This window comes from Cadophora gregata, assembly GCF_030347475.1.
Source record: "Cadophora gregata isolate MNR1 chromosome Unknown scaffold_4, whole genome shotgun sequence".
Lineage (NCBI taxonomy): Eukaryota > Fungi > Ascomycota > Leotiomycetes > Helotiales > Ploettnerulaceae > Cadophora > Cadophora gregata.
The window spans coordinates 2493458-2509710 of NW_026695927.1; the positions used below are offsets into that span (position 1 = coordinate 2493458).

The 16253-nt window shown below is 48.4% G+C and overlaps 4 protein-coding genes across 4 annotated transcripts; 3 read left to right on the forward strand and 1 right to left on the reverse strand.

Annotated features, from left to right (window-relative positions):
- Positions 1-999: 999 nt before the first annotated feature.
- Positions 1000-1407, forward strand: ONS95_010548 (uncharacterized protein; the record flags this gene model as incomplete). Its single annotated transcript, XM_058504154.1, has 1 exon — positions 1000-1407. One exon carries the CDS (start codon positions 1000-1002, stop codon positions 1405-1407), a length of 408 nt encoding a protein of 135 aa, XP_058360867.1.
- Positions 1408-8739: 7332 nt separating this feature from the next.
- On the reverse strand, positions 8740-9045 carry ONS95_010549 (uncharacterized protein; the record flags this gene model as incomplete). Its single annotated transcript, XM_058504155.1, has 1 exon — positions 8740-9045. The coding sequence occupies one exon, from the start codon at positions 9043-9045 to the stop codon at positions 8740-8742; it is 306 nt and encodes a 101-aa protein (XP_058360868.1).
- A 1042-nt stretch (positions 9046-10087) lies between these two features.
- Positions 10088-12250, forward strand: ONS95_010550 (uncharacterized protein). The gene is made up of 4 exons (XM_058504156.1): positions 10088-10283; positions 10345-10702; positions 10761-11670; positions 11729-12250. Exons 2-4 carry the CDS (start codon positions 10361-10363, stop codon positions 11998-12000), a joined length of 1524 nt encoding a protein of 507 aa, XP_058360869.1. The 5' UTR covers positions 10088-10283; positions 10345-10360; the 3' UTR covers positions 12001-12250.
- Positions 12251-12254: 4 nt separating this feature from the next.
- PMA1 (plasma membrane H+-ATPase) lies at positions 12255-16170 on the forward strand. Its single transcript, XM_058504157.1, has one exon. It carries the CDS (start codon positions 13641-13643, stop codon positions 15669-15671), a length of 2031 nt encoding a protein of 676 aa, XP_058360870.1. The 5' UTR covers positions 12255-13640; the 3' UTR covers positions 15672-16170.
- Positions 16171-16253: the final 83 nt, after the last annotated feature.

Below are 16253 nucleotides of genomic sequence, written 5' to 3' on the forward strand. Positions count from 1 at the left end.
CGCGCGCTTTCCCCATTTCATCCAAGCGCCACTTAGCCAGAGGGCCGATTGCTGGAGGTGAGATTTAAGGTGGATGCTCGGCAGCATTGGAGCCAATAGCCAATCACCGTCTCAGGCCGGAGCCTTCGAGCCCGTCACGTCCGTCTGGTCCGTGGAACCGTGGAACGGTGGAGGCCTCTGGCTGGGTTCAGGTTCAGGTTGACTTCAACCTTCAACAACCCAGCGAGCCCAGGTGTGTGCGGAGTGGAAGAGTACAGTAAATTTACAGTAGGGGGCCTGGGCTTCCTTGCACTACAGTACTTCTCGGCCACATCTCAGAGCAGGGGGCGGCTTAAAGGTCGCAGGGTAACCTTGGGACATCACAGCCTTTGGTGGCAGTCATCTTCCGTCTTAGCCCGCCCAACTTCCAATGACATGACATGCAATATTGTTACCGAGATCCACCTTCTTACTCGATGAAGGAGAAATAAGCGAGTTTTGATACTGACCATTTGATGCCTGTGACCGGTCTCTGTACGGAGTACCGTAGTGCACAGCTTCAATATCAAAATAGATGTCTGTTCAGATGCTCACATCGGGCAGCCTATCAGTGGTATGATTTCGAGTGCTCCAGCTACTCAAAGGCCTCACTTTTGACCGCTCAGTCTGTGATGACAGAGAAACACCATCCTTACCTTGACCGTCCTGCCGTGTTTCTATGAAAAAGACACCATGACCATAGTGAACATTGCAAAGATAGGACGAGGATGAAGAGGACGATGACACCGTGCGATACCACTTTCCTACCGGTACGCTTGGTGTGACGGCTTGTCTCACGCAAATTACCACATTGGGCACGATTCCAGCACCTTATGAGCCGATTAATCGTTTTCGATCACTTCCTGTCCCAGCTGCTCGCAAAATGCGATCAACAGATCCTCAAACCAAGGGAAAGAGGCGCAATCAGGGCCCGTGACGCCCTGATAAATAATACCGACTGAGCTCTGCCGACACGGAGGGATGCAAGCAGACTTTCATGCCGATTTCCAGCGCCCGGGAAAGAAGCTCAGCCCGAAGCATGGGATTTTGTCTCAACGCTGCGAGAGGATGCAACCTCGCGTAGCATTCAGTAAATTGTTTTGCCCTTCTTTGGGCATCCCCATCCGAGCTGCGAGTGGGGTGGCTTGCGCTACATGCTTTTCCCCTGGAAATTTCGATTTTATCAAAGAAGCAGATGGCTCGGATGATGGGCCAGCTTTGGCTGGTACCGAGAGACATCAGAAGAGGAGATCAGACTCCCGAGTGCGCAATGCTGCTACCGGTGCGGAGCCAGGAGGGGAGAATATGAGATCCATATCCTGGTATGATCGGACGACGCTCCACATCCAGCTTCGTGGTCTACCAGGGTCATCTTCTCCTGAGTCTTGATGAGACCAGTTCGCAACACCGGAACAGATGAAAACGTTTCCTTTCCAACATCAAGATCCCAATTTGGGATGATAGAATGCTGAAATACAGCGTCGTGTCCCACAATAGCTTTCATTGTACGCAGTGTACAGATGCAAGAGCCTTACCTACATGCTGCAAGCTGCAGTCATTCAGCACTCTGTACCAAAGCCCGAAGGATCCTTCATGTTGGAAGTCGACTGCACTGCACGACACCCATTCACTGGACACGCCTGGTTCAGAGGTTGAATCCGCATGCGGATGCCGCACCCTCACTTCAAGCCCTGCTGTGTGGGTCAGAACCCTTGCGGTAACAAGAGGGTATCCATGATCACCACGGAGGAGATGTCGAGTTGAGACGAGACGATGCAAGAGGGGCGGTAGGCTATTTTACGATTGCCGTGCAATACGGCGTCGCTGTGCAGTACCATCAGATAAGACGCTGTCCGTTACGGGGAAATTCGTGTACTGTACAGTATATCAGAATGTAAGGGAGACATGTTCAAGAGCTTTCTGCCTCACCGTCATTTCATTCACAGGGACACAATGAGCACATTCTGGCTGGAGTGACACGAAGCCACCAAGCCCCAAACACCAACAAATCTCCAGGAGAAAGGGCGAGAAGGGCGAGAAGGGCGAAGTTTTGTCAGTCAGTTGACGATCCTGTCACTTCTAGCACGTTGTTCCACGAGGCCAAGCGGGAATAACAAACCTCGCGTGGGAGGTCAGCCATTTTGCAAGACACTGATCTTCACCCAAACCTCCACCTCATCGGGAATTGAACTCTATCGTATTCACGATTGCACCTGATAGGCCAACGGCACTCGTTCGAATTTTCTTCTTTTCATAGAATTTCTCAAGCGCTAACCTTTCGCGGCCATGGTGACCACATGCACGTTCTATCAGATCTCGCATGACAAGTCTCTTCTCCTGCTGCAAGTCTGCTCGGCAGCCTGGGGGTTCCCAATCAGCAGCTTTGCGGAACGTTGTTACCAAATCTAGATCTCATTCGTCTCCTATCTTCTCCCACCCTCACCCTCCTTCCACTTCAGTACAGTAAGTAGTCTTCTCCTGACTATGAACAATAATACATCGAGGTTCAGGCTATGTAACTTAACCTAACGATACGGCACTCACTACTGTGAATCAATCCCGCTGAAGAACAGCTCACCAAGGCGATCATCAACACCAACCAGCCGCCCGTCAAGCGGCCATGACAAGCCTGGGTTTCCCAGCAAGCAGTGCTGAAACAGAGGATTCCAACAGACGGGCTTCCTTCAACATGGTTCACGGAGGCCTGGGACGCCTGGGACTGGGGAGTTGCACGCTGGGACGCTCATCACTCGTTACCAGCTCTTCAGGGCAGCAGCACACCACAGGAGCGAGACCAGTCACAGACAGAGAGACATGCGGGCAGCGCTCAGCACTCTGCATTTTGCAGGCCTGACCTGAGCAAGAAAAGTGGGTGTTGGTGTTGGTGTTGGTGTGTGTGTCTCGGGTAAATCTGATGTCCCCTGCCCTGCTCTCACCTTTCCCTACTGCATGCATGCAGCCATCGAAAAAAAAAAGCCGACAGCCAACAGAGCCAAACGGATCAGGGGTTCGAAGGTTCCGCTCTACATATCTCCCGGGGGCTGGGGAATGGTGTGGCTCCATTTTCGAGCAGGGTTAGATGACTTCATGTGTCTGTGCAGGGGCGGGGTTGGATGGAATGTAAAAAGTTACTTGAATCAGCAGTGCTGGGAGCGAAACACCCTCACGAGTCGCGAGGCGGAAATGGAGAGACTTTAGGTTCTGGTAATTGTTGGTGTGGGTCAGCCCCTTCGTACCGCGTATAACGCATTTCCATCTCGCTACCATGGCTCTCTCGCATTGGACAGGATCAAAGTGCCACCTAATAAATGCCGGAGCGCCTTCGGCATGACTCCGAATTGGTGGAAAGGAGATCCTTGGAGTTGGATATTCCCCTGCACCTCACATACAGTTACAAATATCCTCAATCTTATGATATAGACGCGGTGCGGTTGATATGAACCGAAATGAAGCAGGATTCCGTGAGGCAGACTGCCCTTCCATCCATCCATCAATATTCGATAATGGTTCCTGGGACATGGACCCTGTGTGTCAACCCTCGTAGGTGATATAGAGTTTTGCCGGCATTCCAGCATTTCAAGAGATCCAACATCAAGGTCGGCGGGTAGAGTCTAATCAATCGTTTCATTTACCATGATATTATGGTCGTCTCGGAGGCCCTCTCAAATTCTCCGCTACGGGACGGACAGTTTGAAACATTCTTAACAATCGTCGCCTGGTCGATATTAGGAGACTGTAACCTTAGCGAGCGATCCCAAGTCTGGAGTTTGTTGTTCACACCCTCTTGCTCGCTTAGTGCTCCTCTCACTCCCTAGGGTCCCCAATGTTTATCGGTCAGACGACAACCTCTCAGAGTCCCAGGCTGGTTCACTTCAAGGAATGGATCGTACTTGTGACATTTCCATTTGCAGTGGGAATTCTGAAGATCACTCCTGTTACCAGTCTCCCACTCTACTCCCATCTATCCGATCAATCCCATTCCAGCCCCTTTCACCCTATCTGCTACTTCCCACAAACCCACACCCACACCACCACCAAGATCATCCTCGTTGGCTCTCCTTTCCTTCCCCTTCCCTTCCCACCTCGGATTCAAGCGCGGTACTCGCAAGGCGAGCCAAGGCAAGGAAGGAACACGGCATAGGTATACATGCAGCCCAGTCTAGCCGCCCATCCCAACCCAGCCCAGCCCAACTCAACACAGCACCAGACTTACCTACCTACCTACCTACCTGCCTGCCTGCTGTGTGTATGAAGGAGTATGTATGTATGGACGAGTGTCTGTACAACTACAGTACTGTACGGTAACCAACTCTGCCTTACTTCGCTTTGGTACATATACACATCCATAGCTGTAGAGTGACGGTCTTTCTTCTGGTATCACCTGTCAGGAGCTTGGAGTAGGAGGGTGGTTGGTTCGTTCGTTAGTTGTTGGCTGGTTGGTTGGTTGAGCTTGTTTGCTTGCTTGTTTGTTATGTGTCGCGTCTGGTCTTGTTTGGCGGCTGGGACTTGATGAGGTGTTGTGAGGGTTTGGTTTTGCCTTCACTTGTCTTGTGGCACGGATGTTGTGGTGGTTGGAGGAAAGTTTAGGTGGGGGGAGATTGTGCGATGTGTGTTCGTTTGAGCTATACGGTCTACTTTTGATCGGAGCTTGGTTGAGCTTCGATTATTCATGGGCTTTCTTGAGCTGTCACGTCGGAATAGGGCTGAAGGGGTATCTCGGATGTCCTATCAGAATGCTCAGGTGAATATTTGTCGATAGGCTAGTACTTCTTTGCCATTTACGGGATGGCCAAGTCCATATAATCAGTCGGACGAGAATGTCAGTTGCCATACGTCGCAGTCGATTCAAGTCTCTAGACTACTCCCAAGCCCATGATTTGAGGACAACGAATCAGAATCATCAGTAAAGACTTACTCTGTGCATCTTTCTTATTTCCTTCCCTGCTGGCCAGGCTGTCGAGATGCCATCTGTAATTTTTGAGAAACTTTAAGACTGTAGGGTGCGAAGATCTACTTCGTGCAGTTTTTTTTTTTTTCAAATCACGGCATTCTTGTATCGTACTCAACATATCATGTATAGAACTGGATATATTACACTCGGTCTAATATACACAAACCACAAAACCCCAAAATCCGCCAGCACCACATTCCCTTCCACCACATCCCCTCTCAAGCAGCTCAGCCCTGCTGTACCTACCCACTCTCCCCTCGCAGCACAAAATTCTCACAGACAGATAGACAGAGTGTCGATCATGAACAAGCTTTTTTCGCCTGTTGGCTTGCTGTGCTGTCCAACCTGACGATGCAAGAGTGGAGTGATGTTCGTGGCGTGTGTTGCGTGTCGTGTGGATGGGTGGTACTGCATTGCATTGCAATTTTTGTACGTGCGTTCGTGACGTGACGTGACGTACGTGTAGGGAAGTTTACTTAGGTGGAAGAGGGTTGTGTGTGTGTCATGGCAGTGTTTTTGTTACTATGGAGAGTCCTTAGGGGATCGTCTCTTTACGTTTCATTACACATGCTTCTCCCCTCCAAAGGCACAACCTCTCTCACTCTCCAGAGTCCACGTCACTAAGCTATCACGTTATACAAGCATTGACGAGAATGGCATTGTGCTTTTGATAGGGAAGAGGTAAGCTCACCAGGGAGGAGTAAGCTCCAGCCTCCCGTGACAGCCTCCGCGACACAACGTATGCATGTATCCGTCTGTCGGGTTTCTGCGGAGAAGGGGAGGAGGGAAGAGCTTGTTTGCAAGGAGGTGAAGAGAAGATACTGTACCCTAGATTTCGAATTATGCGTGGATATTCAGATGTGTACAGGTGTAAGCAGGAAGTTGTGGGTGCACATCTCGAGGATCAAAGATTCTAGGCTGAGGTGAAGAGAAAGGAACCTGGTTCAAGGCAGATGTGGCTTATATGTTACGCTTTGTATCTCTGGAAGGAGTTTTAGATGTCGGTGGGCTGACTGGGGGTGTACTGGATCAGGTTTGAGGTGAACGTGAACCTGGCTGTTGGGTTTGTGGCTGAAGTCTAGTTTTATTGGGAATTTCGTTCTTCACGAGGCTACTATATAGATAGGCCTACTTCGGAATCAATTTTCTTTACGTGGTTCTATGTGAGGCCTGTTCGTACGACCAGTTGAATCGCTTTTCCTTCGTGGCAAATTCTGACTTGGGCCATTCACTTGACTTCCTGGTAGTTCAGCTGTTAGTTTATTGACTTGATTACCCAGCTAAGCATTCCTTTTCACAACTTCGTCAGACAAAGATACTGACCATCGTTATACTGTATAATATTTCCACATTATGAAATTCTAGACTTTTCACTCTGGTTAGGTTCGCGTAACACCAACAAAAGGGCAAAAAGTCACCCCCAAGAACCCGAAAATTCACGTCTGCTCCGTAGCAAGCACAGCTTCTCGGTAATCCCCCTACACTCGCCCATAAAGATCCATGATTTAAGCAATGTAGCGCGGAGATTCAGATGCCCGATCTTCATTCCATCTTCTCCGCTCCATCGAAAGGGATTTCAGCGACCTCAGACTCCGGAACGAACAATTCCGCCTCGAAAATCAGCTCACTCTTCTCGAGGTCAGCCCATTTCTGTCCTACCTTCTCTCCATATCTCCTCGGCCTCGTCCCTCACGATCGCCACAGCTTTAACAGTGCTTCTCATCTTCAGCCGCATCCCATATGGAACTCCGATACCAGGGCGGTATTGTCTTGTATCGATGTGTCTTGTCGTGTTGTGTCCTGTCTCAACTCTCAAACATGCGGGTTCCTACATGCTGTCTGTTTCAAACTGGACCTGGTCGACGAGGGCAGCACGACATAGCACAGCCGGGCCGTAGCCGTCTCCGAGCATCCCTTCAATTGTCTTTCTCACTCCCGCTCCCGCTCTCGTTTCCGTCATCTTGAATTCTTGTGGGGTTAAAACTCGGAAGGGTACGTGGAGAGATGTCGGTGCCCGCTTGACACTTGGAGGTCTGAGGAAGGACCTTGTCTTTCGGGGTTCTCGTTGTTCGGCGTCCTTCCCTTCTCCTTTATATCAATATTGAGTCGCCGATCTAGAATCGGCTTTTAGAATGCTGTTGCTTTGGAGTACCTACTGGACGAAGTCATCTTGCGATCACTGTCATAGGGTAATGAGTTGCTTTTTTTCTCTCATCACTAAATCTACAAAATTGAATGATTGGATGCTGATCTCAAATTTTGCACATTGGCTCAATTGCATGCTCCGTTTCTGCTTAAAATTCGGATATCGATGTTAAGCAATCAGTGGATGATGAACAAGAGGAGGGAGGGTGGCTGCAGATATTTTCCGTATGAATATAGATGCCGAGCCCGACGGAAGGGAGCGGGAAGCTCTGGCACTTCCACGCGTTGTTGATTTAGCTTGACGTATGCAAACGGGATACAGGAATCAGTTACAGATTTTCGTTATTTGGGATGGTAGAGTCACATAGTTGAGGTAGAAAAATGGGTGAGATGTGATGCACTCAGGAGGATAAAGGTATTCGGTATTGGCAGAAGGTTCTATGTTAGGTGCGGCAGCGTGGCCTTTTTTCCTTGCGCTTCCAATTTTCCGACTTAATCTTGCCTATAATCATTGAGTCGAGGGTAATACATCGAGCCTCAGTGTCGCTGCAAGTATTTATGCAGCATTTGGATTCTTGCCTCCTCGTAAAGTCCCTCTTTCGTTATCTGGATTGTCTACGAGACAATTGATAGGAGAAGGAGGACGGTTCCCACAACAAAATCTCGACCCTTTCCGTAGAGACTTGTCACATTCCCCAAATCTCAGAGTTGTTGAATGTGACAGATTACTGAATACAATTGTAGGAATTCGTTGATATTAAGCGATTGTTTGTTGTTACCCCTGAGAATTCTCGTTTAAGCATCCTGCAACTCCTGGACATGCTTAGCCGGGTTTCATTTCCGGCCTGAATCCACTACAACATAATAACACACAGTTATGTCTGGGGGCAAACCTAGGGTAAAGCTAGATGGACAGTATATCTTTGTACCAGCCGCGGAAATTCACAAAGTGAAAGGGGATTGAAAGCGGGGCTTTCTGGGCTGTGTACTCGTCAATGACTTCTCAACTGGCTACTCATACCTGTCTCAGCATAGGCACATAAGGTCAAGAATATATGCGAGGTATAACCGCAAATCCATGCATCTCCAACATGTTTGTGAGGCTGCTCATCGCACGTTGGCTGCAGGCACGGGTCAAGCAGCACAGGCTCCCTGATTGCAAACCAATTTGGTCGAAACCTCAAAGTCAGCAAGGACATGCATAACTTCCAAAACTTCACCACTACTTTAGAAAGCTTTCGGATTCCAGTATAAAGCCAAATGACAAAAGAAGTAGTCTATGAAATCCTGGCAACAGGGAGACTTGCGAAGCTAATGGATCTTGGGATGTTGACTTGGAACTTGATATCAATTGGAGAACTCGGCCTAGACATATTTACCATATAACTTGTGCTCACCCTTGTCTCTTCCGAATGGTTTCTGTGTACTAGCTAGCTGGCGTTTGTAGCTCTGGGTCCTCATCCTTTTGTGTAAATTGTTTTGTTTCATTTCGTTAGAGATTCTCATTTTTGACAAGCCTTCTTTCATGTAAATTGGCTTATTTGCTATATCCATTTTTGATGGGATCAAAAAGAGAAGATATTGACAGCCGTGATAATGTAAGGCACTGCTAAAGGACGGTTCATTCATAGAAAGATTGGTTTTGGCGATGAGAAACAAAACACGGTTGATGTTAGTGTTGGTGACTGTTTCTGACTGTCGATGGGCATGCTCCTTTGTAACTCAAGCTGATCACAGGTTTTCAAACCAGTATTGCAGTGACTCATGAAGTCAATGAAAAGATGCCGAGTTCGTGCAAACATGAAGTTCGTCATTGCCGGAGCTGAGCCACGAACGATAGCTTGTGGTGGAAGCAGAGCCACGATGGCTTCAACGCTATGATCATTGCGCAATTGTAATCTTGACTTCAGGTTGATGATGAACCAGTCCATTTCTGAACTTGGATTGGATCCCCCAAAAGGAGAGAGCGAATCTTCATGCACTAGCTTAATGTAGGATCCGAGGAGTCCGGGTACGAGCTCAATCCGAGGTATGCGAAGCCAACTATCCAAAACAACTTGGGCGCCTAACCCTGCAAATGGCTTCCATTCACATGTGTATAAAATTGCTTGCCATCTTTTTTCGTGCTTGATTGAAGATGGAATATCTTGAAAAAGGTTGATGCATGTTCTTTGTTCAGAGGTGGTGTTGGAAATGAAAGTCAACAACCCCGTCTCGCTAGCGAATCACTCCGAAGGTACGATTCTAGAAGATTGATTTAGGTTCGGAAAATCATGGCCCCTCTCGCACAATGACTGATTATCCGAGCTCCATTTAGCTCAATTAGACAAATCGCCGTGATCTTCAGGAAATCATAAAGATTGCCTTGTAGTGAAGCCTTTTGCCGTGAGTGGACCCCCACTCTTCGATTCCTGCTCCACTTTGAGGTTTAAAGCTGAATTGAAATATGTGGCTGATGAGGCTGCGTACGTACCACAATAGAGTTCTGTGGCGAAGTTATATGCATACCCACGGAGGATACGAAGCTCGGATTATGAGGCATGTCCATAAGCTAGAAGACATTGTTTTGTTCTTGCAATAACCAGAGTTCGAGAGTGGGTCGGTACGGCAGGCCGTCCTCTCGGCAACAGTGCAACTCTCACCAATTATTGCACGTTTTTGAACCAAGGTTCAAAATAGGTCCTCGGACTGCCCTGGGCATCCATGTCTATCTACTGGACGCAAAACTTTATAGTATTGTAGGTGCTAAACACCCACTATCTCGCCCCTCGAGAGCAGGGTGATAGCAAATTGTCCGCGGCAAGTTGAGTGTCCGCAACCACATCACACTAAAAGCTATGCTTTTCGAAAACAATGATCCACCTTTAAGCATTAATAACTCAACAAAGAATTATTAAACAGTAATAAAAACATATACAAATAATAGTAGGGTGCTTCATAAATCGAAATGTGTGAATTTTTAACGCAAGTCGAGTCACTTTTTCAAGATCGGATCTTTCGGTGATGTATACGAGCACGGACAATTTGCCTTCCGCGGATAATTTACTTTTCCCTACAATTAAACAATCCGTGCCAAGGCCTTCCGCCGCTGTCATGCCTCCTCAGTACAACGAGAGAATCCGATTTAGATCGTCTTTGCGGACGGCAGTTCCATGTCTATATAAAGATGGTATCTCCCCCAGCAAATGAGAGGGATTTCGTCCTTTTAATTCCTGATTCGGACCTATTAGTTCTAATCGGTTCAGAATGTTGTTACTCAAGCTCACTTTCGCCGGCCTCACTACCTCTGTTGTGGCCCAGACGTATCCCACCACAAACTCCAGCACTCCGAACCCAATCACCATTGCTGACCTGGCAACTGGTGCTAATTGTGCTTGTACTCAGCTTGCAGCTAACTTTGGTGATTCCGTGCTCACGGCAAACTCGACGAACTATACCGCCGAGGTTACTGAATATTGGGATGTGAGGTCAGATCTCTTGCCAAAGTGTGTGTTCTTCCCGGCAGTTGCAGACGATGTCGCCACAGCCGTTTCAACATTTACATCCTGTGGGGCTCAATTTGCGATCAGGGGAGGAGGCCACATGAACGTACGTAGTGATCTTCTGTTCCTAGACTAGGATAATTATGTCCTGATATCTGATATAGTTTCCCGGATCTAACAATATCGACGGTGGTGTTCTGCTCGCTCTAAACCACCTCACAGATACCGTCGTTGCAAGTGACAACTCGTCTATTGCAGTTGGGCCTGGAAACAGATGGGTTGATGTTTACGCAGCACTTGCTCCTTATGGATTGTATGCTATTGGTGGTCGTCTGAAGACCATTGGTGTTGCCGGTCTTGAGCTGATCGGTGGTTTCCACTACCTCAGTAACAAATACGGATTTGCTATGGACAATGTCCTCAGCTACGATGTCGTTCTCGGCAACGGTACACAAGTTGTTGCCAATTCAACGACTAACACTGATCTCTTCTGGGCTTTGAAGGGCGGTGCCAATAACTTCGGTATCGTCACCAAATTCGTTATAAAGGCGCTGCCTATCCCTTTGATCAGTGCCACCATTCAGGCATTCGGTGAGTCTTACGTAGAGGATTTCATCGCGGCCACTGTTGATATGACTCAAAACAATGATGCGGAAATCGGAGCAGGGTCAGTAATCACCATCGGGTACAACATTACCACAAAAGTCGTTACTCCGTCGCTTTTGGGCGTTCAAGAGGGAACCGAATCCCCGCCATCTCGATTCGCAGCATACTCGAAGATCCCATCTTTACAAACAATCAATAATGTTTTGCCCCCGATTGAGTGGCACAAAACTCTTGATACACCTAACCAAATGTTCAGAGTACAATTTGCGCATAAGACCATCCTCCCAGACACGGATCAGATAGTCAAGATTTACAGAGCTTGGAAGGATGCAGTGGATACCATTAGCGATGTCGAGGGTCTCTCTCCAACATTTGTCCTGAATATGATCCCGAAGAGTACCATGACCGTGGCTAAGGACAATGGAATTGGTAATACCTGGGGACTGGACGATGACCAAGGTCTCATTGGTAGGCCTTTCAGATTTCTCACTATCTGGTTGAGTTTGATACTAACATAAACCACTAGTCTGGCAACTCTCTACCGGCTGGGCCAACGCAATTGATGACCTCCGCATGACTAACTGGGCTCATGGATTCATCGACTACTGGCACGCAGAGAACCAGGCGGCTGGTCTTGCTTCAGAGTTCCTCTACATGGGTGATGCCGGAGAGTTCCAAAACCCCTTCCTCGGCTTTCCATCGGAAAACGTGCAGAGACTGAGACAAATTCGTGATGATGTGGACCCATTGGGAGTCTTCAGTCGACTAAATTGGGGCGGCTTCAAGCTTGGTGACTGAGTGATGTTATTGGGAGAAAACCGAATAGCTGGAACATAATGTACAGGTCTGGCCTAGAATTCTCTGTATATAGCTCCAATGTCATGTGCTTCCTAACTTTACTGGTTTTGGTTATTTTGCTTGCAAATACATCGTTTTTTCCAAGGTGACTTGAGCTAAGAACGTTCTAGAAACTTAAGTGCCAACTTCGGGGACGCGGCTTGATACTTTTATGCTGCGTCTTCACAAGTGGATGATTGACTGGGCTCTGTAGACATGTACGGCATTGTTTATTTGTGGATGTGGATGCTCATTGTTTGGAACCGAATCGTGCTAAGAAGTTAAGCGAGATTCCTAGGTTGCTCCTTCCCTTTCCCAACCCACCACTAGCGCGGGGCTGCAATACTTCTTTCCCACTACCTTTTTCCAATCTCGCACTCTGACTTGAATTCATCACCTCATTCACGTCGTCGTCCCTTCAACCTCGACACTCTCTCCTCCTCAAACGAGATTCTCTCTCACGGTCCTGGAAGCTTGCTCCAACACCGAACGCGTCTCTTTGTCCTGACCTCGATTCCTATCCCTCCCAATCTTTTCCACAGTTCTTGTACTAGATTGAGCATCAAAATATCCTGTTCCCTGGAGCTTAGAGCTCTCTAACCGCGCAACATGGCGGACACAAACGGTGCAACAGGTACGCACAACAACATCAATTCGTCCGACAACCCAAATCACTTGAACACCACTATCGAGTCCGGCACCTTCGACGAGAAGACCAACCATTCTGACGACCCTACACCTGCAAAGAAGCCAAATGAGGATGAAGAGGAGGATGAGGATATGGATGCTCTGATCGACGAGCTCGAATCACAAGACGGTCATGCCGAGGACGACGAGGAAGAGAACCAGGCCAGCGCTGCTACTGGACGTGTCGTTTCTGAGGACCAACTCCAAACCGACCCTAGTATTGGTCTTACAGAGGCTGAGGTTCAGCACCGCCGCAAGAAATATGGCATGAACCAGATGAAGGAGGAAAAGGAGAACTTGATCCTCAAGTTTCTCGGATACTTCGTCGGCCCTATTCAATTCGTCATGGAGGTATGTTGAGAGTTCATTTCTGAATTTCCGATTGTGATGCCTTTCCTGTGTTGTCTGTTGGTCGCCGGGGCATTTCTCCTCATATCTTACCCCACACGCCGCACACCTGCCTGTTTTGCGAGGTGCAGAGTAGCTTTCTTTGGCGTGTACCGTGCTAACAACATTATGTATGATAGGCTGCTGCTGTACTCGCTGCAGGTCTCGAAGACTGGGTCGATTTTGGAGTCATCTGTGCCCTGCTTCTCCTCAATGCCTCAGTTGGATTCATCCAGGAATTCCAAGCTGGTTCAATTGTCGACGAACTGAAGAAGACCCTCGCTTTAAAGGCTGTTGTTCTGCGTGATGGCCGTCTCTTCGAAATTGAGGCTCCAGAAGTCGTCCCTGGTGACATACTCCAAATTGAAGAAGTAAGCCGACCTCTTATCCATGGGGCAACTTGATACTGACAGAACTTCCAATAGGGCACCATTATCCCTGCAGATGGCCGTATCGTTACACAAGACGCTTTCCTCCAAGTTGACCAATCTGCCATTACTGGTGAATCTCTTGCAGTCGATAAGCACATGAATGATCAATGCTACGCTAGCTCTGGCGTCAAGCGTGGTGAGGCCTTCATGGTGATCACTGCCACTGGTGACAATACTTTCGTCGGTCGTGCTGCTGCTCTAGTCGGTCAAGCTTCTGGTGCAACTGGCCACTTTACTGAGGTCTTGAATGGTATCGGTACGGTTCTCTTAATCCTTGTCATTTTCACCAACTTGATCGTTTGGATTTCATCCTTCTATCGATCCAACCCTATTGTCCTCATTCTTGAGTACACTCTCGCAATCACGATCATCGGTGTCCCAGTTGGTCTTCCAGCTGTTGTTACAACTACCATGGCCGTTGGTGCTGCTTACCTGGCGAAGAAGAAGGCTATTGTACAAAAGCTCTCTGCTATCGAATCCTTGGCTGGTGTGGAGATCCTCTGCTCTGACAAGACCGGCACATTGACGAAGAATAAGCTGTCTCTTGCCGAGCCATTCACAGTTTCTGGTGTCGAGCCTGATGATCTCATGCTTACTGCTTGTCTTGCTGCCTCTCGCAAGAAGAAGGGAATCGATGCCATCGACAAGGCTTTCTTGAAGGCTCTTCGTTACTATCCCCGCGCCAAGTCTGTTCTATCCAAGTACAAGGTCATTGAGTTCCATCCATTTGACCCCGTTTCCAAGAAGGTCACGGCAGTTGTCGAGTCTCCCCAAGGCGAGAGAATTATCTGCGTCAAAGGTGCACCACTTTTCGTGCTCAAGACGGTCGAGGAAGACCATCCCATTCCAGCGGAAATTGACCAAGCCTACAAGAACAAGGTCGCTGAATTTGCTACTCGTGGTTTTCGCTCTTTGGGAGTTGCACGCAAGCGTGGTCAGGGCTCCTGGGAAATCCTTGGAATTATGCCTTGCTCTGATCCTCCTCGCCACGACACAGCCCGCACTATCAATGAAGCCAAAACCCTTGGTCTCTCAATCAAGATGTTGACTGGAGATGCTGTCGGTATTGCTCGTGAAACTTCCCGTCAACTCGGTCTTGGAACAAACATTTACAATGCAGAGCGTCTCGGTCTCGGCGGTGGTGGAGATATGCCGGGCTCTGAGGTCTACGACTTCGTTGAGGCTGCTGATGGATTTGCTGAAGTCTTCCCTCAACACAAGTACAATGTGGTCGAGATTCTCCAACAGCGTGGTTACCTCGTTGCTATGACCGGCGACGGTGTCAATGATGCACCATCTCTGAAGAAGGCTGATACAGGAATTGCCGTCGAAGGTGCTTCCGATGCTGCTCGCTCAGCTGCCGACATCGTCTTCTTGGCTCCAGGTCTCGGTGCTATCATTGATGCTCTCAAGACCTCCCGACAAATCTTTCACCGCATGTACGCTTACGTTGTGTACCGTATCGCCTTGTCCATCCACCTGGAAATTTTCCTCGGTCTCTGGATTGCCATTTTGAACAGATCTCTCAATATCGAGTTGATTGTCTTCATTGCCATCTTCGCTGATGTCGCAACCTTGGCGATTGCATACGATAATGCCCCATTCTCGAAGGTTCCAGTCAAATGGAACTTGCCTAAGCTATGGGGTATGTCGGTACTGCTCGGTGTCGTTCTTGCTGTTGGCACCTGGATCACTCTCACTACCATGATTGCGCGCGGAGAGAATGGAGGCATTGTTCAGAATTTCGGCAATCTCGATGCAGTTGTCTTCCTTGAGATCTCCCTCACTGAGAATTGGCTGATCTTCATCACTCGTGCCAATGGTCCTTTCTGGTCATCGCTCCCTTCATGGCAATTGGCAGGTGCCATCTTTTTAGTTGACATCCTTGCTACGTTGTTCACGCTCTTCGGCTGGTTCCTTGACAGTAATACTTCCATCGTAGCCGTTGTCCGTGTTTGGGTATTTTCTTTCGGCGTCTTCTGCATCCTGGGAGGCGTTTATTATCTCCTCCAAGATAGCACTGGCTTCGACAGCCTCATGCACGGAAAGTCTCCAAAGAAAACCCCCAAGCAGCGCTCACTTGAGGATTTCGGTAAGTTCTTCTCATTCCTCTTCCTTCACTCGTAGCTGACTGTTTAATAGTCGTCTCACTTCAACGTGTATCGACGCAACACGCGCAACATGAGAAGTCCGCCTAGATATGGACAAATCACGAGCTGACGCATAGCGAATTTGATGGTTGGTGTCTGGTAAATGGTGTTTCTTCAATTTTTGTGGTTTGCACACCCTTTCCAGTTCTTGCACTGTGCAGCCTTGGACGGGGCGTCTGGTTTGTGTGACGCTTTTACTACTCCTACTCCCTATGAATGCCTTTGTACTCTTCACTCTAAGGATGAAAGAGGTAGCTGAAGTGTATTACTTGGGGAGGAGTAAGAAGCGGTGGCGGTCATTTTTGTTGTCCGCTTGCATCATACCCGAACTTGCATGTTTCCCTCCCAAAAGTAGATAGAAAATCCAACTCAAGTTAATAAAATGATAATGTGCTTCGCGGATGTAATGTGAGGCGGACTGTTGTGGGGGCGACGAATGAGAAAGTGAAGAGAATCTGGATGAAGTGGAGATGCAGAATCGAACCTAGCCTGGGTTTGGTATTAGCTAATTGCAGCAACAGGAGACGGCTCGGCAATTGGGGATTTATGTCACGTTGGA